The sequence below is a fragment of the Brachyhypopomus gauderio genome, chromosome 13 (genome assembly GCF_052324685.1).
Source record: "Brachyhypopomus gauderio isolate BG-103 chromosome 13, BGAUD_0.2, whole genome shotgun sequence".
Lineage (NCBI taxonomy): Eukaryota > Metazoa > Chordata > Actinopteri > Gymnotiformes > Hypopomidae > Brachyhypopomus > Brachyhypopomus gauderio.
In genome coordinates, this window is record NC_135223.1 from 23365869 (window position 1) to 23388360 (window position 22492).

The 22492-nt window shown below is 48.1% G+C and overlaps 1 protein-coding gene across 3 annotated transcripts in view; it reads left to right on the forward strand.

Moving 5' to 3' along the window:
- The window catches only part of ascc3 (activating signal cointegrator 1 complex subunit 3), a 114725-nt gene that overhangs the window by 81775 nt on the left and 10458 nt on the right, over positions 1-22492 (forward strand). For all 3 annotated transcript variants that reach the window (XM_076971833.1, XM_076971835.1, XM_076971834.1), the window contains 14 exons: positions 910-1008; positions 1361-1529; positions 3875-4095; positions 4184-4269; positions 4507-4673; positions 8432-8577; positions 9436-9556; positions 9726-9868; positions 12730-12867; positions 13129-13249; positions 13319-13451; positions 13532-13657; positions 20157-20268; positions 20989-21123. In XM_076971833.1, the coding sequence (XP_076827948.1) occupies positions 910-1008; positions 1361-1529; positions 3875-4095; positions 4184-4269; positions 4507-4673; positions 8432-8577; positions 9436-9556; positions 9726-9868; positions 12730-12867; positions 13129-13249; positions 13319-13451; positions 13532-13657; positions 20157-20268; positions 20989-21123 (1917 nt within the window). The remainder of the gene's footprint in view (positions 1-909; positions 1009-1360; positions 1530-3874; positions 4096-4183; positions 4270-4506; positions 4674-8431; positions 8578-9435; positions 9557-9725; positions 9869-12729; positions 12868-13128; positions 13250-13318; positions 13452-13531; positions 13658-20156; positions 20269-20988; positions 21124-22492) is intronic.

The following is a 22492-nucleotide window of genomic DNA, read 5'->3' on the forward strand; positions in this document are numbered from 1 at the left end:
GCGCTCACGGCCGGATCCAGGCGCCCGTGTGAATCCCCCTGCAGCCACTCTGTTGCTTATCAAAACACACACACTTCATTAAGCAGCAGCTGTGCGGGACCGTCGTGCTCCTCTGACTCCCGCCGCTCCCCTGAGCACCTTCCACACGCCCCCCCATCATCGTGGATCTGTCTGCTTAATTCTCCTCTGGGGAGTAGAGTTGCTTGTTAACTTGAAAGTGAATTTGTGTCATAATTTTCAAAGCAAGGATGTGCACTCCACTAATACAGGCCCCCAAGACTAGCCCTGCCCATGGTTCATATCTACTCTACAAATAAATCACATTTTGGGATCAGAGATTCAAATGAAGCAATCCTGAACCTTCTAATTAATCAACATGACTTAAATCCATCATGGAGTTCTGCTTTGTCTGTGTTTGCTTCACATATGGTTTCCATGTTTGGGGGGTGTTTGCAGTCGCAGTGTTGGGTTCAGTAGAAGTGGCCAGTGGAAAGCGAGGCGGGATTAGGACCAGATTAGCGTGGAGATTGATCCAGGTTCCAGCTGTAATAAGAGGCCTCTCGTAGCACCTCTGGGGCGGGAAGGAAGGCGAATATTTGCGTGCTCACGGGAGAGTTGTAGCAGGACAGCCCGAGCTTAGCGCTGATCCTCGCGCAAACCCAACTCCACAAACCTCTTCAGACGCCAAACACCAGCCTCCACTCCGCGTGCCGTGTGCCGGGCTTCCAGTAAGAGTAGATGTGTTTTAGAGGAGGGTTCTCCAGCGTTTCTGCACATTCATTAGTGCACCAGTCACACTCTCACACTGAGGAACTCAGTGGTCTCAGGACCCCAGTCAAATAAAAGGCGCTGTCGTCATTTCTACCACCCTGCAGTGTTCTCACGACACACCATCGCTCTGCTTTCCAGGTCCACGGCTCGGTCTCGGAGCCCTGGTGGATCTGGGTGGAAGACCCCGTCAACGACCACATCTATCACTCTGAGTACTTCCTCCTTCAGAAGAAGCAGGTGAGGACTCGGAAAACTCGTGCCTGCTGCCGTGAGAAGAGAGAGTTGGACCGAGAGACGTTAACCCTCACGTATATGTTCGGAAAGTTGTTTGTGAATTTGCCGAAGCAAAAACGTTTTAAAGAACAGCTTAATCAGGACTCGGTGCCACATTGTTGAGTGTCGTGTTGCATAGAATGAGAACGACTCTCAGTGTCTTATGCGATATGTAATTCATGTTTAGTTAGTTGTGAGCGCTGTATGCTAATCACTACATAGTCTGGAATATTGTTTGGCCTTAGAGACGCATCCAGCATGAGTTCAGAGCCAAATGATGTGTAAATGTCATGTAAATTCTCTCTGGCGCCCCCAGGTGGTGAGCGGGGAGCCACAGCAGGTGGTGTTCACCATCCCCATCTTTGAGCCCATGCCTTCACAGTACTACATCCGCGCTGTGTCTGATCGCTGGCTGGGCTCCGAGGCCGTGTGCGTCATCAACTTCCAGCACCTCATCCTGCCCGAGCGCCACCCCCCCCACACAGGTGGGTGCCATAGCAGACACGTACAGTTATACTGGAGCTTCAGTCAAGTCAAGGTCAAGTCAAACGTCGCGTCTAAAGGGTCTAAATAAAATAAAACAAATTGAGTTATCTTCAGGGCCAAGCCTTATTTACTCTTTAACTACTTCTGTTTTGAACTTCTTGGTCTAATACATAAATAGTTCCATTATTAATTTAATAGTTATCTACATGTACAAATGTGATATGGATTTGTGCATTTAAAGTCTCCAGAGAAACGTGCAGAAACGTATCAGCCGTTTGTGTAGGAAGCCCTCAAAAGTGGCAAAGCAGGAAAATGTAATTGAGAAACAATGAGAGACGATACGCTTCCAACTTGACGTCAACCATTCACCTGTCCTCCCACTCATCCTCTCCCTCCCTGTAAGTGTCATCCTGTGTTCAATCAGGGCACCACACTAGCGGTTAGCAGGGCTGTCTGTGCTGCTGTCAGGCAGCTACCTCTCCCTCATCCCCCACGCTAGCCCTCATTTAAGTCCCCCCAACACACACACACTTTGTTTACATGCATGTGAAGCACAACACAGCTGGGTAATAACCCACGTTCTCACTCACATTTAAGCAAATACTAGCACCCTAGCCATTTCTGATTGCCTCATTCAAAGGGATGAAAACTGACATCATAATGATGACATCATAAAAAATACATCATAAGAATAGCATGGGTTACATCCCTTAAATGTTGCCATGACAACTCACAGGCTGGCTAATCTATTTGTAGATTCAATAAAAGACAAAAATGTACATTTAAAAAGGGGGAAAAACGTGGAAAGTGGCAAGATTGGGATGATTAGTTTCATAATCACATGATGGGGTTGAGGGACTGGAGGATGTGCTACGCACCCCTGAAACTTCAACTTCTTGTTGAAACATTTTCATTTATGATTCAGTGAAATAGTCATGAATTCTTTGTGGTTTGTGAAGCCCAACTTCATGATGACAGAGTGAGCAGCGTAGTTAACGCACAGCCCGAGTGTTGAGGGTCCACTCTGAATAGAAACACGCGCTGTCTGCTCTGAATAGTCATTAGTCAGGCTTCAGGCCGAATCAAACACAGGCCTTGATTTGCTTTTGAGTAGCTGAAGCACAAGTTGTTGTGTGTTTTAAGAAGGAAATGCTAATGTTTTAAAAGGTCCATATTCCTGATTGAGAACAGGAAGTAAATGATGTGAGATCAGAGGTGGTCAGGTCAGAGTGTAAATACTATACTACGAGACAAACGTTTGAGTCTGAGACCACCCCACCTTCTCCAGAGTGTAAATACTACACTACGAGACAAACGTTTGAGTCCGAAATCACCCCATCTTCTCCAGAGTGTAAATACTACACTACGAGACAAACGTTTGAGTCCGAGACCACCCCACCTTCTCCAGAGTGTAAATACTACACTACGAGACAAACGTTTGAGTCCGAGACCACCCCATCTTCTCCAGAGTGTAAATACTACACTACGAGACAAACGTTTGAGTCCGAGACCACCCCACCTTCTCCAGAGTGTAAATACTACACTACGAGACAAACGTTTGAGTCTGAGACCACCCCACCTTCTCCAGAGTGTAAATACTACACTACGAGACAAACGTTTGAGTCCGAGACCACCCCACCTTCTCCAGAGTGTAATTACTACACTACGAGACAAACGTTTGAGTCCGAGACCACCCCATCTTCTCCAGAGTGTAAATACTACACTACGAGACAAACGTTTGAGTCCGAGACCACCCCACCTTCTCCAGAGTGTAAATACTACACTACGAGACAAACATTTGAGTCCGAGACCACCCCATCTTCTCCAGAGTGTAAATATTACACTACGAGACAAACATTTGAGTCCGAGACCACCCCATCTTCTCCAGAGTGTAAATACTACACTACGAGACAAACGTTTGAGTCCGAGACCACCCCACCTTCTCCAGAGTGTAAATACTACACTACGAGACAAACATTTGAGTCCGAGACCACCCCATCTTCTCCAGAGTGTAAATATTACACTACGAGACAAACGTTTGAGTCTGAGACCACCCCATCTTCTCCAGAGTGTAAATACTACACTACGAGACAAACGTTTGAGTCCGAGACCACCCCATCTTCTCCAGAGTGTAAATACTACACTACGAGACAAACGTTTGAGTCCGAGACCACCCCACCTTCTCCAGAGTGTAAATACTACACTACGAGACAAACGTTTGAGTCCGAGACCACCCCATCTTCTCCCATCTGGTTTAAGCATCCGGGATCACACAGACTCTCCCTTTCTGTTAATCTCATGAGCTGTGTTCACATGTGTCGGTCTTGTTTGCATTGATCTCCAGAACTCCTGGACCTGCAGCCGCTGCCTGTCACGGCGCTGGGGAACCGGGAGTACGAGAGCCTGTACAAGTTCACCCACTTCAACCCCATCCAAACACAGATCTTCCACACGCTCTACCACACTGACAACAACGTGCTGCTCGGAGCCCCCACCGGCTCGGGGAAGACCATAGCAGCGGAGATGGCTATGTTCCGGGTCTTCAACCAGTACCCTACCTCCAAGGTGTGTGCGTGTGTGTGTCTCTTGTTCTTGTTGCTCTTCTGGGTCCATTTGGGTTGCAATGTTCTGACTGCGCTGCGTGCGTCTGCAGGTGGTCTACATCGCTCCTCTGAAGGCTCTGGTGAGGGAGAGGATTGAGGACTGGAAGATCAGGATTGAGGAGAAACTTGGGAGGAAGTGAGTGTAACACCGCTGTGCCTCATCGAGTCTGATTGTAATCCTTCCACTACACTACGTTCATTCTCTTTCCTGCTCTCTCCCTCCCTCTCTCTCCTCCCTTTCTCTCCCTCTTTCTCTTTCCCTCTCTCTCACCATCCCCCCTCCCTTTCTCACTCCCTCTCTCTCCCTCCCTCTCTCCCTATCTTTCTCTATTTCTCTCTTTCTCCTCCTCTCCCCCCCACCTCCCCTCTAAAGGGTGGTGGAGCTGACGGGTGATGTAACTCCAGACATGCGGTCCATTGCTCAGGCCGACCTGATCGTCACCACACCAGAGAAGTGGGACGGAGTGAGTCGCAGCTGGCAAAACCGCAGCTACGTCCAGAAAGTGGCCATCCTCATCATCGACGAGATCCACCTGCTGGGTGTGTGCACCACCCACACACCACCCACAAACACCACCCTCACACCACCCACACACCTCCATCACACACCACCCTCATCATCGACGAGATCCACCTGCTGGGTGTGTGCACCACCCACAAACACCACCCACACACCTCCCTCACACACCACCCTCACACCACCCTCACACACCACCCTCACACCACCCACAAACACCACCCACAAACACCACCCTCACACACCACCCACACACCACCCACAAACACCACCCACAAACACCACCCTCACACCACCCACACACCTCCCTCACACCATCCTCACACCACCCACACACCTCCCTCACACACCACCCACACACCACCCACAAACACCACCCTCACACCACCCACACACACCATCCTCATCATCGACGAGATCCACCTGCTGGGTGTGTGCACCACCCTCACACACCACCCACACACACCACCCACACACCACCCACAAACACCACCCACACACCACCCACGCACCTCCCTCACACACCACCCACACACACCACCCACACACCACCCACAAACACCACCCTCACACCACCCACACACCTCCCTCACACACCATCCTCACACCACCCACACACCTCCCTCACACACCATCCACACACCTCCCTCACACACCACCCACACACCACCCACAAACACCACCCTCACACCACCCACACACACCATCCTCATCATCGACGAGATCCACCTGCTGGGTGTGTGCACCACCCTCACACACCACCCACCCACACCACCCACAAACACCACCCACACACCACCCTCACACACCACCCACGCACCTCCCTCACACACCACCCACACACACCACCCACACACCACCCACGCACCTCCCTCACACACCACCCACACACCTCCCTCACACACCTCCCTCACACCTCCCACACACCTCCCTCACACACCACCCACACACAATCCTCACACCACCCTCACACACCACCCTCACACCACCCACACACCTCCCTCACACACCATCCTCATCATCGACGAGATCCACCTGCTGGGTGTGTGCACCACCCTCACACACCACCCTCACACCACCCACACACCTCCCTCACACACCACCCACAAACACCACCCACACACCTCCCTCACACACCACCCACAAACACTACCCTCACACCACCCACACACCTCCCTCACACACCACCCACACACACCACCCTCATCATCGACAAGATCCACCTGCTGGGTGTGTGCACCACCCACACACACCACCCACACGCACCACCCTCACACACCACCCACACACCACCCACAAACACCACCCACACACCACCCACAAACACCACCCTCACACCACCCTCACACCACCCTCACACCACCCTCACACACCACCCTCACACACCACCCACACACACCACCCACACACACCACCCTCACACCACCCACACGCACCACCCTCACACACCACCCACAAACACCACCCACACGCACCACCCTCACACCACCCACACACACCACCTACACACACCACCCTCACACACCACCCACAAACACCACCCTCACACACCACCCTCACACACCACCCACACACACCACCCTCACACACCACCCACAAACACCACCCACACACACCACCCTCACACACCACCCTCACACACCGCCCACAGACACCGCCCTCACACACCGCCCTCACACACCACCCACACACACCACCCTCATCATCGACGAGATCCACCTGCTGGGTGCTCACACACCACCCACACACACCACCCTCATCATCGACGAGATCCACCTGCTGGGTGCTCACACACCACCCACACACACCACCCACAGACACCACCCACAGACACTGCCCTCACACACCACCCACACACACCACCCTCACACACCACCCACACACACCGCCCTCACACACCACCCTCACACACCATCCTCACACCACCCACACACACCACCCACACACACCACCCTCATCATCGACGAGATCCACCTGCTGGGTGCTCACACACCACCCACACACACCACCCACACACACCACCCTCATCATCGACGAGATCCACCTGCTGGGTGCTCACACACCACCCACACACACCACCCTCACACACCACCCACACACACCACCCACACACACCGCCCTCACACACCATCCTCACACCACCCACACACACCACCCACACACACCACCCTCATCATCGACGAGATCCACCTGCTGGGTGCTCACACACCACCCACACACACCACCCACAGACACTGCCCTCACACACCACCCTCACACACCACCCTCACACACCACCCTCACACCACCCACCAGAGGTGGGACCAAGTCAGTGTTTTGCAAGTCTCAAGTAAGTCCAAGTCTTTATCCTCAAGTCCCGAGTCAAGTCTCAAGCAAAGACAGTCAACTCAAGTCAAGTCTCGAGTCAAGACAAGCACCCGTCAAGTCAAGTCCCAAGTCTGAAACTTGGAATTTCAAGTCCTTTCGAGTCTTTTTTTTTTTTTACAGGCACCAACGCTTTACGAATGCTACGCTGATGCGTTTCTTTACTCGTTTTGTTGGTGTCCGCCAGCCAAAAGATGACAGATCATTTACATTTTATCTTCTCTTAATTACATAAATGTACTTAAACAAGAATGTTTCGTTACATCATTTTACACGAAAATAGCAAGCTTCATCGTAAGCAAGATGCTGTCATTGCGATTGGTTATTCTAAACATTTGGATAAAATGTTTAAATATAGATTAATAAAAGGTTAGGGTTATTTTTTCATTGTTTTCTGTTATTGTGGGGTCACGGTGTAGGCTACTATTGTTACCTGGAGATTCAGTGGGGTCACATATTCTGATGGCTGCCGTCAGAATTGGTGACCCCAGTTAAAAAGGCTCACCTGTACATCCCATTAATGATTTCTTTGTTGGCTGCAATGGTGAGGGGATGGTAAATCTTGTTTAAGTACATTTATGTAATTAAGAGACGATAAATGTAAATATAAACATCTGTCATATTTTGGCTCGTGGACACCAACAAAACGAGTAAAGAAAGTGCATCAGCGTAGTTTACGTAGCATTCGTAAAGCGTTTGTGCCTCTGAACAGAAACTGTGAAATAGCGCCCCCTGTGGTCACAAAACTCGACGGTCACAGAATCTGGTGTAACGCCGGTCTGCGTCAGAAGGACGCAAATGAAATTAATGGGGCGCACTTTAAAAATATTAATATGCGTTTTAAAATTTAGATTTGGGGTAAAAAAAATCAAGTCTTGGCAAGTAAACAGGTTCAAGTCCAATTCAAGTCCCAAGTTATTGGTGTAAAAGTCCAAGTCAAGTCTAAGTCTCTGAATATTTTTTCAAGTCAAGTCAAAAGTCTTAATATTAATGACTCGAGTCTGACTCGAGTCCAAGTCATGTGACTCGAGTCCCCACCTCTGCCACCCACACACACCGCCCTCACACATCACCCACACACACCGCCCTCACACACCACCCTCACACCACCGACACACACCACTCTCAAACACCGCCCTCACACACCGCCCTCACACACCACCCACACACACCACCCACACACACCACCCTCACACCACCCTCACACCACCCACACACACCACTCTCACACACCGCCCTCACACACCACCCACACACACCACCCACAGACATCACCCACACACACCACCCACAGACATTACCAAATCATCACGTTTAAATAATAACAGCAATGATCAAGGTCTATGTCACACCAAAAACCACAAAAAACAAAGAGCCATTTCCTGTAGTGTACACTAACTGTGGCGGGCCTGCACAGGGGAGGACCGTGGGCCCGTGCTGGAGGTCATTGTATCCAGGACCAACTTCATCTCCTCACACACCTCCAAGGCAGTGCGGGTGGTGGGCCTCTCCACCGCGCTGGCCAACGCCCGCGACCTGGCTGACTGGCTGACCATCGGACAGGTGACGTCTCCGTAGCGTCCAGTGCTTCTGCACTTACACATGTTCTTAAAGTTTCAGGAACGGGCGTGTAGTTTACGGGTAGCGTTTGTGGGAAAACACGTACTTTGATTGATTTGTGAAAGCAGCCTCACCTTCCTGCCTCCACCACAGACCGTGTTCATGTAACGTTGTTCCACCGTTACTGAGACGTCGTGCTGGCAGACGGGGGGGGGGGGGTGTTTGATGGGTGGTGGCGACGGCGGCTCCATAAATCTGCCCGACGCTGTTTGGGCTTGGGTGCAGCATTACCTGGCCCATCCGTTATCCAGCCCTTTAAATATGTGCACACACGCACCCGGGCTTGGCCACTTATGTGAGAGCAGGGCTGTGGGACAGGGGACAATGACTGGCTGTAATTACCCCCAGATGGGCCACACTGTCACACACACAGCCAGCTGGTCACTCCACTTCTCTCCCTCGCTCTCCCTCTCTCTCCCTCTCTCTCCCTCTCTCTGACTCACTCTTCCTCACTGACTCGCTCTTCCTCTCTCTCACTCGCTCTCCCTCTCTCACTTGCTCTCCCTCTCTCTCACACTCTCCCTCTCTCACTCACTCTCCCTCTCTCACTCACTCTCCCTCTCTCTCACTCACTCTCCCTCTCTCACTCACTCTCCCTCTCTCTCACTCACTCTCCCTCTCTCTCACTCACTCTCCCTCTCTCTCACACTCTCCCTCTCTCTCACTCACTCTCCCTCTCTCTCACTCACTCTCCCTCTCTCTCACTCACTCTCCCTCTCACTCACTCTCCCTCTCTCTCACACTCTCCCTCTCTCTCACTCACTCTCCCTCTCTCTCTCTCTCACTCCCCCTCTCTTTCAGGTGGGATTGTTTAATTTCCGACCTTCGGTTCGTCCGGTCCCACTGGAGGTCCACATCCACGGTTTCCCCGGTCAACACTACTGTCCACGCATGGCCAGCATGAACAAGCCCGTCTTCCAAGGTGCAGCGCTGAGGTTCCTCCCACTGGAGCTGCAGGCTCCTCCCACCCACGGGGAGCTGTAGGCTCCGCCCCCCCATCCGACAGCTTTATTTCATTGAGCTTAACCTTTTTTTCCTGACGGCCGCAGCTGTGTTGTGACGTCTCACGCTCTCTCTCTCCTCCACTACAGCCATCCGCAGCCATTCCCCCGCCAAACCCGTCCTCATCTTTGTGTCGTCACGACGACAGACGCGTCTCACCGCACTCGACCTGATCGCCTTCCTGGCCACGGAGGACGACCCCAAACAGTGGCTGCATCAGGACGAGAGAGAGGTGAGACCACACACCACCTTCTCTTACTGTATGAACGCCCGTCTCACTGAGGGAGCACAAGCCTCTTCACCCATACCTGACACCATGAGAACGTTCTAGAAAAACGTCAAAGACGGTAGGTGTCGGTGTGCCTGCAGGGAGCCTTTAAACTTCGTCATCGCAGCCTTTCTGTGGCGTCTATCTGCTCACCATCCTGGATCTTCTGAGGCTCCATGTGATTGAAGTTCCTGGTTCTCCTACAGCAGTGGTTTTACTGTGATTACAGAGTCGACTCAGACCCACATTAGCTGAGAAAAGCTGGTGTCATCTCCCATTAAATTTCCTCTGCGTACCGTCAGATCATTTCAAGATGTGTGCAAACAGCTCTTTTGGGTTTCTGAGTACAAATGTATGCTAATGTTGTCATTGCACTCAATTATGGAGCTATTGGAAAACCATCGTGCTCTCGTATTAGCAATCAGAAACGTGCCATCAAAACATGACAGCAGGCCTTCGTGTGTGATAATGTCTTTGATAGGCTGAGAGCAGAAAAACACAGTATACACATACAAATAGAGCAAAGCGCACACACACACACACACACACACACACACTGGGATGCAAAGTCTCTAATTGCGTGTTTACATTCTCCTACACATGCATGGATGTTTTAAACTACAGCACGTACACTGTAGTCTGGAGACCTTCTCTCTCTCCGATGGTGCAATGTTCCTTCCCAAAATATCCCATTTAATTCATCTAATAATCTCATTAATAATGTGAGTGAGTGAGTGAGTGAGTGAGTGAGTGTGTGAGTGTGTGTGTGTGAGTGAGTGTGTGTGTGTGTGTGTGTGTGTGTGGACTATGCTATGGTCAGGTACTAATGTAAGTTATTTTATTTTATGATTGTATTTAGACTTCACAGCCTAACACCATTCAAACGTTTATATGTGATTCTCTCTGCATCTACACAAGTGAACACAGATGGTGTTTCTGTGACTGCTGCCCCTCTGAATGCTGTCAGTCAGGGATTCATTATTCTTTTTTTGTTCTTCCCTGGATTTACTTCTAATTCCGTAAAGCTTTGCAATGTGAAGGTGACCATATTAAGCACTAAAATAAAGACTGGGAGCTGTAGTCGGAACACAGAGTGTGCTGTGCACCGCATTAATCGCCATGTGACCACGACACGTTGACGTGTGTGCGTGTGTGCACGTGTGTGTGCGCACATGTGTGTGTATGTTGAGTCCAGCAAGGTGCTCACACTTTATTCAACTTCACAAGAGACAACTGGCTTTAAGTGGTTGCTGTGGAGTGTTTTTCCAGTGGAGTGTGTGTCTTCCTGTTTCTCTTTCTCTGTGTGTGTGTGGGGGGGGGGACTATGAGCGGTCATGTGTATAGTTGCAAGGCATGAGCGGGTTGTGTGTGTGTGGTTGTGTGTATAGCTGTAAAGTATGTGTTAAGTGTTAGTGTGGTGAGGTGTGTGTGTAAGGTATGGTTTAGTGTTAGTGTGGTGGGGTGTGTGTGTGTGTGTGTGTGTGTGTGTGTGTGTGTGTGTGTGTGTGTGTGTGTGTGTGTGTGTGTGTGTGTAAGGTATGGCTTAGTGTGGCTGTGTGTGTGTGTGTAAGGTATGGCTTAGTGTGGTTGTGTGTGTGTGTGTGTATGTTTGTGTGTAAGGTATGGTTTAGTGTGTGTGTGTGTGTAAGGTATGGTTTAGTGTGTGTGTGTGTGTGTGTGTGTGTGTGTGTGTGTGTGTGTGTAAGGTATGGTTTAGTGTGGCTGTGTGTGTGTGTGTAAGGTATGGTTTAGTGTGTGTGTGTGTGTGTGTGTGTGTAAGGTATGGTTTAGTGTGGCTGTGTGTGTGTGTGTGTGTGTGTAAGGTATGGTTTAGTGTGTGTGTGTGTGTGTGTGTGTGTGTGTGTAAGGTATGGTTTAGTGTGGCGGGGTGTGTGTGTGTGTGTCCCAGTGATATATGCTGCGCCCCGCTGGTCTTCTTCACTGGGCCGTAGAGCAACTGGGGTCGTGCTGTGTGAGTGACAGGCCCGTGGTGCTAGCTGTGTGTCTCCCAGCAGGGGTCCCCCTGCCTCTTCCTCTACTGACCCGCCTGCACGCCTCTCCCCTCCCATCATCCTCTCTGCTCATATCTATCACTCCTTTATTCTCTCCTTTCACTCCTTCTGCCTCATCCTATATAGTATTACATTAATGGTTAATGTCTGTAACGTCGACATTTATGAAGACTGTGTTAATATGTTGTCTTACCTTTTGAACCAAGTAACACAGTTCAGTATCTCACTGATGGTATTATGAATTATTCATGAGGTCAGTAGTTACAGGTTTGGTAACATAATTACAGAGGTTAACTAGCGGTGGCATCTCGCGGGCACAGAGTGAACACATTTACGGGGGCCGTGTTTCAAAACACACCAGGCCAGCAGCTATGAAGCAGCTTCACAAATGGTTATTTGTTAACTTTTTCTCCACTGGCTGATTGGTTCTCTAAACATAGGAATAAAAAGTGATACAAATTTAAATGACAGTCATGAGCTCCAAGATTACCTATAAAATCCCCCTCTCACCCAGTCAGAGACGAAGGGTATGGTCTTTTTCTCTTTTGTCCTTTTCATCCGCATATTTTCTGCAGTGCTGTTATTCTAGCACGTTTGTGTTGCATCATTTAGAACAGCTTTTTCTCAAATGGTTCAACAAAAAATGCCTGAAGTTGCTTCATCGTTGACATCTATTATATTGCTCTGCTAGTTCTCGTCGTGTGTGTGTCCCCACTAACCCGACTCTAGGCATTGTTCTACAAACATGTTATCCACAGATTTCTACAAATGTTTTGTTGGTTTTATTTCTCCGTTTGCCCTCGTTCGGACCAGATGACCGACATCATTGGCACGGTCCGGGACTCCAACCTGAAGCTGACTCTGGCCTTTGGCATTGGCATGCACCACGCCGGTCTGCACGAGAGGGACAGGAAGACCGTGGAAGAACTGTTCGTCAACTGCAAAATTCAGGTACACGCCGTCCTGAGGCCCCTCTCCACCGTCCCTGTGGGCCACGTGCGAGGGCGTAGCAACACGCTGACCTGTTAATGCGTAGGTAGTCTCCGCCATGTTATGTTTAGTGACCACCAGACATCCCATGTTTGTCTCATGTTTCTCATGTTTGTCCTATGTTTGTGTGGCTGTCGATAATCTGTTGCTTTGGCAACTGTCGCTATAGCGTACATGGGAAGGGTTCTGCCACGTTTGACCTGAACTCTTTGTCTCTTTAAGGTGCTAATTGCAACAAGCACACTGGCCTGGGGTGTGAACTTCCCTGCCCATCTGGTGATTGTGAAGGGGACTGAATACTACGACGGGAAGACACACCGCTACGTGGATTACCCCATCACAGGTAACGCAAGTGCTCACTCGTGTGTGTGTGTGTGTGTGTGTGTGTTGTAAATGTAAATGTGCTCTACAGATGTTCTCCAGATGATGGGGCGTGCAGGTAGACCCCAGTTTGATGACCAGGGCAAAGCGGTCATCCTGGTACACGACATCAAAAAAGACTTCTACAAGAAGTTCCTCTACGAGCCCTTCCCCGTGGAGTCCAGGTGAGCTCTCCTGCTGCCCTCTTTAAAGACCCGTGAGCGTTGTCACGCTGACGTCTCTCTCTGCTCCCATCCTGCTGTAGCCTGCTCGGGGTTCTCGCCGATCACCTGAACGCAGAGGTCGCTGCAGGGACCATCACGTCCAAGCAGGACGCGATGGATTACATCACCTGGACCTACTTCTTCCGGCGGCTGGTTATGAACCCCAGGTGTGTGCTGCGTCTCCGCACTGCTGGACGGCTCCTGGATTCTTTTGTTTGCATTTGCTGGTACAACCCAGTGCACTACAGCACTGAGGATCATGTGAAGACACAGACTTACAATCACAAGCCAAGCTTCTTCTTCTTTGTGTTTATGACCTACATTTGATTGAAAAAAAAAAAAAAACAACAGGTTGGTCAGGTACATCGTCTAGAAGGCTGAAGTTAACTGGAGTCTTATGACTGTGGTGGACAAGTCACTGCAATAACGACTCCGAGGAGACAGTCTGTGACCGTTTTAAAGAAGCACAGCTTTATACTTAAGCCAGTGTAATTGATAAAGACAGATTGCATGATTAATTGGCTAATTGCTGTAGCAGGTTCTGGGAGCTCAGCTGTGTGGTTAAAGCTCAGTGAACGGGGCCGACAGACAGTGAACATCCTCCTCACACTGATTTATTACTCGTTGCGTTGCCATGGCAACCTCATGCTGTTGAGCAGCCCACCCTATAGCTCACTGTGACATCACGGACCACAACCTAAAACATCACACGCCAGACTGGCTGTCTGTCTCTCCCTTTGTCTTTCTTTCTCCCTTTGTCTTTTTTCTTTCTTTCTTTTGTCTTTCTTTCTTCCTTTCTTTCTTTCTTTCTTTCTTTCTCGCTTTCTCACAAATACACACACACACACACACGCACACACACACACACACACACACACACAAACAAACTCATCCGTGGCTCTGTGGGTCAAATAGGCCAGCGTAGACATCTGCTGTGAATTGAAGACGATGATTCCAGAACATTCCACAGTGCTGGCATTTGCACGCCTGTCATCCCACATTAAACATTTAGGCCCAGCCCTGCCCTCCCTGGTCCAGAGAAGACAATCGCAGGTCATGCTATAGCATAACATTGGCAGCATTCAGCACAGCCACGTATCTGTAGCTGCTTTACAGGAACAGCCACATATATGTAGCTGCTTTACAATAACAGCCACAGGAACAGTCACGTATCTGTATCTGCTTTACAGGAACAGCCACATATCTGTAGCTGCTTTACAGGAACAGTCACATATCTGTAGCTGCTTTACAGGAACAGCCACATATATGTAGCTGCTTTACAGGAACAGCCACAGGAACAGTCACGTATCTGTATCTGCTTTACAGGAACAGTCACATATCTGTAGCTGATTTACAGGAACAGTCACATATCTGTAACTGATTTACAGGAACACTCACGTATCTGTAACTGATTTACAGGAACAGCCACGTATCTGTAGCTGATTTACAGGAACAGCCACAGGAACAGCCACGTATCTGTAGCTGCTTTACAGGAACAGTCACGTATCTGTAACTGATTTACAGGAACAGCCACATATCTGTAGCTGCTTTGCAGGAATAGCCACAGGAATAGTCATGTGTCTGTTGCAGCTTTACAGGAACAGTCACATATCTGTAGCTGCTTTACAGGAACAGCCACATATATGTAGCTGCTTTACAATAACAGCCACAGGAACAGTCACGTATCTGTATCTGCTTTACAGGAACAGCCACATATCTGTAGCTGCTTTACAGGAACAGCCACATATCTGTAGCTGCTTTACAGGAACAGCCACATATATGTAGCTGCTTTACAGTAACAGCCACAGGAACAGTCACCTATCTGTAGCTGCTTTGCAGGAGCAGCCACAGGAACAGTCGTGTGTCTGTTGCAGCTTTACAGGAACAGTCACATATCTGTAGCTGCTTTACAGGAACAGCCACATATCTGTATCTGCTTTACAGGAACAGCCACAGGAACAGTCACGTATCTGTATCTACTTTACAGGAACAGTCACATATCTGTATCTGATTTACAGGAACAGCCACATATCTGTAACTGATTTACAGGAACAGTCACGTATCTGTAACTGATTTACAGGAACAGCCACAGGAACAGCCACGTATCTGTAGCTGATTTACAGGAACAGCCACGTATCTGTAGCTGATTTACAGGAACAGTCACGTATCTGTAGCTGATTTACAGGAACAGCCACGTATCTGTAGCTGATTTACAGGAACAGTCACGTATCTGTAGCTGCTTTGCAGGAACAGTCACGTATCTGTAGCTGCTTTACAAGATGCTGTCCTTGATCAGATCAGATCAGATCATCTACTTTTACCCACAATGCATTTTCTGTACATCTTTGTTGACTAGCTTACTAGAGAATAGTAATTGGGCTCAGCAGAACGTTAAATGTGCTGTGTGAAGGGTATCTGACCTAAACCACCATTTTCATGAACTAAAATGAATTTTTAAACAACCTGTTCCTTCCACTTGTTTATTTATTTATTATTTTTATGAATAGATGTATGCAGTGGAGAAATAGAATGTCAACAAATGTGAAATCTGATTTAAACGTCTCTGTAGAGACTCACCTTGACTTTAAAATCCTTGTTTGTCAGCTGAGCGGTAAGGTGGGTAACTTGATTTGTACAGTAAGAAGCACAAAAGTGAATTTCCACTCTTACAAGGAATGCCACAAATATTTTCCTAAAGTGCCATATGTTTACAATAACCTTACCGGTGATATTTCAGTGCTTAAGGAGTGTATGTGTGTGTGTGGGTGTGTGTGTGTGCGTGCGCCCGTGTGTGCATGTGTGGGCGTGTGTGTGTGTGTGCATGCGTGGGCGTGTGTGTGTGTGTGCTCGTGTCTGTGAGTGTGTGTGTGCATGCACACGTGTATGTGTGTATGCGCACATGTGTATGTGTGTATGTGCATGTGTGTATGTGTGTGAGCATTCGTGCATGTGTGTGTACACGCATGGGTGTTTACGTGCACGCATGTGTGTTTGCATGTATGTGTGTATGATTGGGTGTGCATGTGTGTGTTTGCGAGCGCGTGTGTGTGTTTGCATGCGTGTGTGTGTTTGCATGCATGTGTTTGCGTGTGCATGTGTTTGCGAGTGCGTGTGCATGTGTGCTTGCGTGTGCATGTGTTTGTGTGCGTGTGTGTGTTTGCGTGCATGCGTGTGTGTGTTTGCATGCGTATGTTTGCGTGCGCGTGTGTGTGTATTTGCGTGTGTGTTTGTGTGCGCATGTGAGTTTGCGTGTGTGTTTGCGTGCGAGTGTGTGTGCGTGCGCGCATGTGTGTTTGCGTGTGTGTGAGGAGGTTATGTGTGTTTGTGAGGAGGTTATGTGTGTGTGTGAGGAGGTTGTGTGTGTGTGTGAGGAGGTTATATGTGTGTGTGTGTGTGTGTGTGTGAGGAGGTTATGTGTGTGTGTGTGTGTGTGTGTGTGTGTGTGTGTGTGTGTGTGTGTGAGGAGGTTATGTGTGTAAGGAGTTTACATATGTGTGTGAGGAGGTTATATGTGTGTGTGTGTGTGTGTGTGAGGAGGTTATATGTGTGTGTGAGGAGGTAATATGTGTGTGTGAGGAGGTAATATGTGTGTGTGAGGAGGTTATGTGTGTGAGGAGGTTATGTGTGTGTGTGAGGAGGTTATATGTGTGTGTGTGTGTGTGTGTGTGTGAGGAGGTTACATGTGTGTGTGTGAGAGGAGGTAATATGTGTGTGTGAGGAGGTAATATGTGTGTGAGGATATCATGTGTGTGAGGAGGTTATGTGTGTGTGTGTGTGTGTGTGTGTGTGTGTGTGTGTGTGTGTGTGAGGAGGTTACATGTGTGTGTGTGTGAGGAGGTAATATGTGTGTGTGAGGAGGTAATATGTGTGTGAGGATATAATGTGTGTGAGGAGGTTATGTGTGTGTGTGTGTGTGTGTGTGTGTGTGTAAGGAGGTTACATGTGTGTGTGTGTGAGGAGGTAATATGTGTGTGTGAGGATATAATGTGTGTGAGGAGGTTATGTGTGTGTGTGAGGAGGTTGTGTGTGTGTGTGAGGAGGTTATGTGTGTGTGTGTGTGTGTGTGTGTGTGTGTGTGTGTGTGTGTGTGTGTGTGAGGAGGTTACATGTGTGTGTGTGTGTGTGTGTGTGTGTGTGTGAGGAGGTTACATGTGTGTGTGTGTGAGGAGGTAATATGTGTGTGTGAGGATATAATGTGTGTGAGGAGGTTGTGTGTGAGGAGGTTATGTGTGTGTGTGAGGAGGTTATGTGTGTGTGTGAGGAGGTTATGTGTGTGTGTGAGGAGGTTATATGTGTGAGTGAAGAGGTTATGTGTGTGTGAGAGAACAGAGACATGCTCCCCATCTCCATCTATCTCTCTGACCAGCGTGTTTGAGGTCTCGGAGCGCTGAACCGGTCACCTTGACACCAGCCATCTCTCATCAGCGGTGATTCAGTGGGCATGGCAGCGCTGCATGCTGTCTCTCTGGGGCGGCCATGCTCGCCGAGGCCCCCGGGGGCCCATAAAGAGCCCCGCTCAGCCCCATCAGGGGCCAAATGGGGATAATGATAATGGCAGTGGCTTAATCACATAGAGAGATGTTCACCAGGAGCCCCACACGGTGCAGGTTCACATCACTCATGTAGCTCTCAGTGCACCACCACCACCACCACGCAGGCCAGAAGCCAAACAATAATTACTCCCCCGTTATTGTTAAACATCCATTGAGTGTGAAGGCTGCTGGTCTATTGCTGACTGCTGTCTCACCTTAGCAGGGCCTTTTCTGCTCTGGGTTTGGAGTTCTGCAAGATGCCGTGTTCTGCATGTCACTTATGGGTCAGATTATCTAACCTATTCTGGAAATTTTCTGGGTCAAAGTAAACAAAAATTCTAAAAAGTTTTTTTTTTTATTATAAGCTATATAAAAAATAAAATAAAATCAAAAGCACTTTGAGCTGTATACTGCATAAAATTTTGAAGCTAAAACTTTTACTTACCTACAAGCTCCTAAAATCCAGGCATCTTCATGCTGAATGAAGTAGGAGGTTTAAAGTGTGTGATGAATAAAAAATTAAAACCTTATTATTAATTACTTTTAAAAGAATTAACATGTAAAGGGAAAATATGCTAAAATAAACTGATGTTAGGTTTAGAATTATAATTATATATATATATATAAATATAATTTAATATTCAATTAGGGCTGCCACAAAGGATTATTTTTATAGTCGACTAATCACCGATTATTTTTTATGATTAGTCGACTAATCGGATCATATGTTAATTGAATATAAACATAGAGCTTATCGCCCTTAAATGCAGCTGCTATTATATAACCAACATTAAATTTCATCTGTATGCTAACTAAAAATAAAAACAATTAATATCATAGTTCATTAAACCTTTAATGAAATATGCAGCTTGTTGCAACAAACAATTATTAAAATAAGGATAAGGCACTGGCGTAAACAACACAAAAATAAATACATTATTAAGAAATTATTTTTTTTAGATTTTTCTTTCTCTAATTTGTCTCTGGCATCAAACTTAGCTACATTTAAATCAAATTAGGTAGGTACCTGAAACTAAGGAATTATTCACAAAAATAAAGTTTTGGTCTCACTGACGTTACAGAAAACACATGAATGTGTGCTAAGGGTAATAAAACAAATCGCCATCGCTAATGTTAACTTTTTCAGCCATCAAGAAGAGTAAATACTAACATAACACTCTGTTTACGCTCATTTTAGCAGCTAAATAGCAATTTAGATTACTGAGATGACGGTCCCTCTTCATCAGTGTGACAATCAGCCACAACATGCTTCAGGAGCTCGTACATCGCGGTTGTGCTGCCGTGGAAGGCAAGTTCTGCCTTGCAGATATTGCACTGCACGCGTTTCTCTTTCATTTTCATAGTCATCCCACACTTTTGAGTTCTGCAGCCGAATAGCCATGATACCAGAGCTTGTCTGTATAACGTCCTGGGATGTCGTTTCCACTACTGCGCATGTACGTCAAGGACAGAAAGGCAGATGCAGCAGTTTGGAGAGAAAAAAGTAAAAAAAAAAAAAAAACAACATTTTAAAAAATCAGGACTAGTCGACTAATCATGGCAGCCCTATATTCAATCATCATTTTGTATTTGCAAATTCATTCATTTCTGTTGAATGAAATTTTTTTTTTTCAAGAAATAGCATTTAATTACACTTAATTACACTGTGAGGTTTAGGATTAAGCGTACAAACGTGTCCTGTAATTATATTCCACATCCCGCGTCCTGTATATGTCCTGTAAATGTCCTGTAAATGCGTGTACTAGTGCGTGGGTGAGAGCCAGGCAGACACACAGCCTGTGGGAGGCTTGCTTTAAAAGGGGATGTGGTGGTGTGCTGCTGTGCCCCTCATGTGGGAGCTTTTACAGAGCTAACAACAACATGGAAGTGATTTCAGCACTGCTGTGTCGGCCAGGGAGACCAAAAGCTGGTAGTCATTTTGCTGTAAGGGAAACTTGCGTGTGTTAAATGGAACAAGTTGGGCTAAAATTTATTATTACCATGGTAATGTGCATTGACCCAGAAATCAATACATTGTAGTATTTCTTCCTGGCATGTAAGTGTGTATTTTTTTATTTTTTTTATTGGTTCATTTTTATGTATAAGCCTCGTGTTTGTGTTCTCCTGTCTTCAGCTACTACAGTTTGGATGACATAAGTCATGAGACTATAAACAAGTTCCTGTCCAATCTTGTGGAAAAAAGCCTTAGAGATCTGGAATGTTCCTACTGCATTGAAATACAAGAGGTACGTCTGTTCAGGAAGAAAAAAAATGTTTTTAAAATTTTAATTGCTGTAATGTTTCACCCGGACTTGCTGACATGACTCACATGTTGAAGAAGAACCATCAAAGACCATTCAACATGATCTCGGTCCTAATTATTAATGATTTTGCAATTAACATGAACAATTTTGATTAATCGAATCAAATTCCTATTAGGGAATTTTTCTTCTCCTTCAGATATCTTGCTCTTTAGCATTTCAGAGTAAATCAAGCAGTCTGATGCAGTTTCCTCTCTCGGGTTTTCCACCCACATGTGGAAAAAATAAACGCATAACTAGCCTTAGAATTATGTGGGGTTTTTTTTTGTTTTTGTTTTTTTTTTTACATCAAAACACAATTGATCAATAGCGCAGATGTTTAAGTGAAACCCTCAGTCTTGGTAAAAAAAAAAAAAACTATTGAACATCTTTGTAACAGGTGCACTTTGCAGTGCGCTGGACGGTAGGGGCTCGAGCTCGTACCCAGCGGGGCAATATCCGCCTGCCCCATCTATCATTTAGTGCCCAGTGCTCCTTTCTTCTCTGCCTTTATTTTTAATAAATGGTTGCAGCACACCCAGAGGAACTCAAGCAACGGTTCTGCTATCCTGAGCTTGAACCCAGCAGCCCTGTGTGTTTGGTGCACCTCCCGAGCCTGAGCGAGCACGCGTTTGTCGCCTAACCAGTTCTTGCGTTGGTCTCTAGGATGGGCGTGGCATCGAGCCCCTCACGCACGGCCGCATCGCCTCCTATTACTACCTGAAGCACCAGACCGTCCGCATGTTCAAGGAGAGGCTGAAACCGGAGCTGTCTGCCACCGAGCTGTTGTCCATCCTCACGGTAAGAGGCCCCCCCCCCCGCGGCTTTCATGACCCCGCCCTCGCACCACCCCACGCTCTGCTCCACCCTCCCGACGGACCCCCACATCCACCCGTGCCCTCGCCGGCCAGCCCAACCCCCTGCCTGGTGTCACTTTCCAGCACAACAGTCTCAGCGAGGATCACGTGTGCAGCCCAAGACACACACTTGTGCACAAGTGCATGCGCCCCCCCCCCGGACACAGTCGCAGCTCTACAGGGCAGTGTGAAAATGGGCACGTTTTCACTGGCGCCTCATTAGTGAGCAGCTTCCCCGTGCGCGCTGGGCCTCCTCCAGGGGATCACGGCCTCTTCACTGATTGCTGACATAATTGGGACATAAAGCGCTTTCACACTTCAGCGGTGGCCAGTGACATCACATCTGTCTCGCTCGAACGCATACACACACACACACACACACGTGCACGCGAACACACTTGTAGTGCACGTCCCGATGAAAGAGGACGTGAGCCACAGGCAAGCTGTCGGAGAACACTGCCAGAGCTATTTGGAAATTAAGCGATCATGAGTGTGTGATTTCATACAGAGTGCTTGTTCACCCTGGAAGAGTGATGCATTGCTTGAGTTTCTGCGTTTGTGGAGTGAGAACAGCCTGTACAACATTGTTTCAACAGCCGGTTTTTCTTTGGTGCATAATTACTGCACAATTTCCTAATTCATGAAATATTGATGTTGAAAAGCACTGATTCCTGGCAGACAAATAAGGGCTGTCTAATAAAACCAACATGCGCTGTACCTTATTCATATTAAAGACTCGGTAAGGCTGTATGAAAACTGCATCTAACGTGTGCAGAACGAGAGTTATTGGCAGTTCTGGCTATGAACCGTGCCTGTGTGTTTCAGGCACGGCCGGAGTGCACGTGGTGCTGTGCTAATTATGGGGCGGGTTACTTAGAGAGGTCACATCTTCCCATTAACGTTTCTTCTTCTTTATTATCCCTCTATTTGTCCCTTAACGTGTCCCTGTTTAAGTCTCCCACAGACCAGCTAACAAAAGAATGACATGAGGTGGGCTGGGCCTGGGCCAACCCCCCTCCCCACCCCAGCCAGGGGTCCAGTACCCCCCACCACTCCCCCTGTCAGCTACACAAAGACCCAAAGCCCCTCAATGTCCTCTAATTACTGTGGCGTGGCCATAATGAGGCTCCCAGTCAAGCTCTGTCTCCATTCCCATTACTGTGTCTCTCTCTGCAGTAGGCCGAGCCTCCTCCCGCCTCCTCCCAAAGCCGGCCAATGCCTGTGGAGTGTTCATACTGCTGATAGGCTGCTCAGGTTGTCCTGTAACAGATGTGTCATGTCCCACCAGCCCCCTCCCTCCCTCTCTCTTTCTC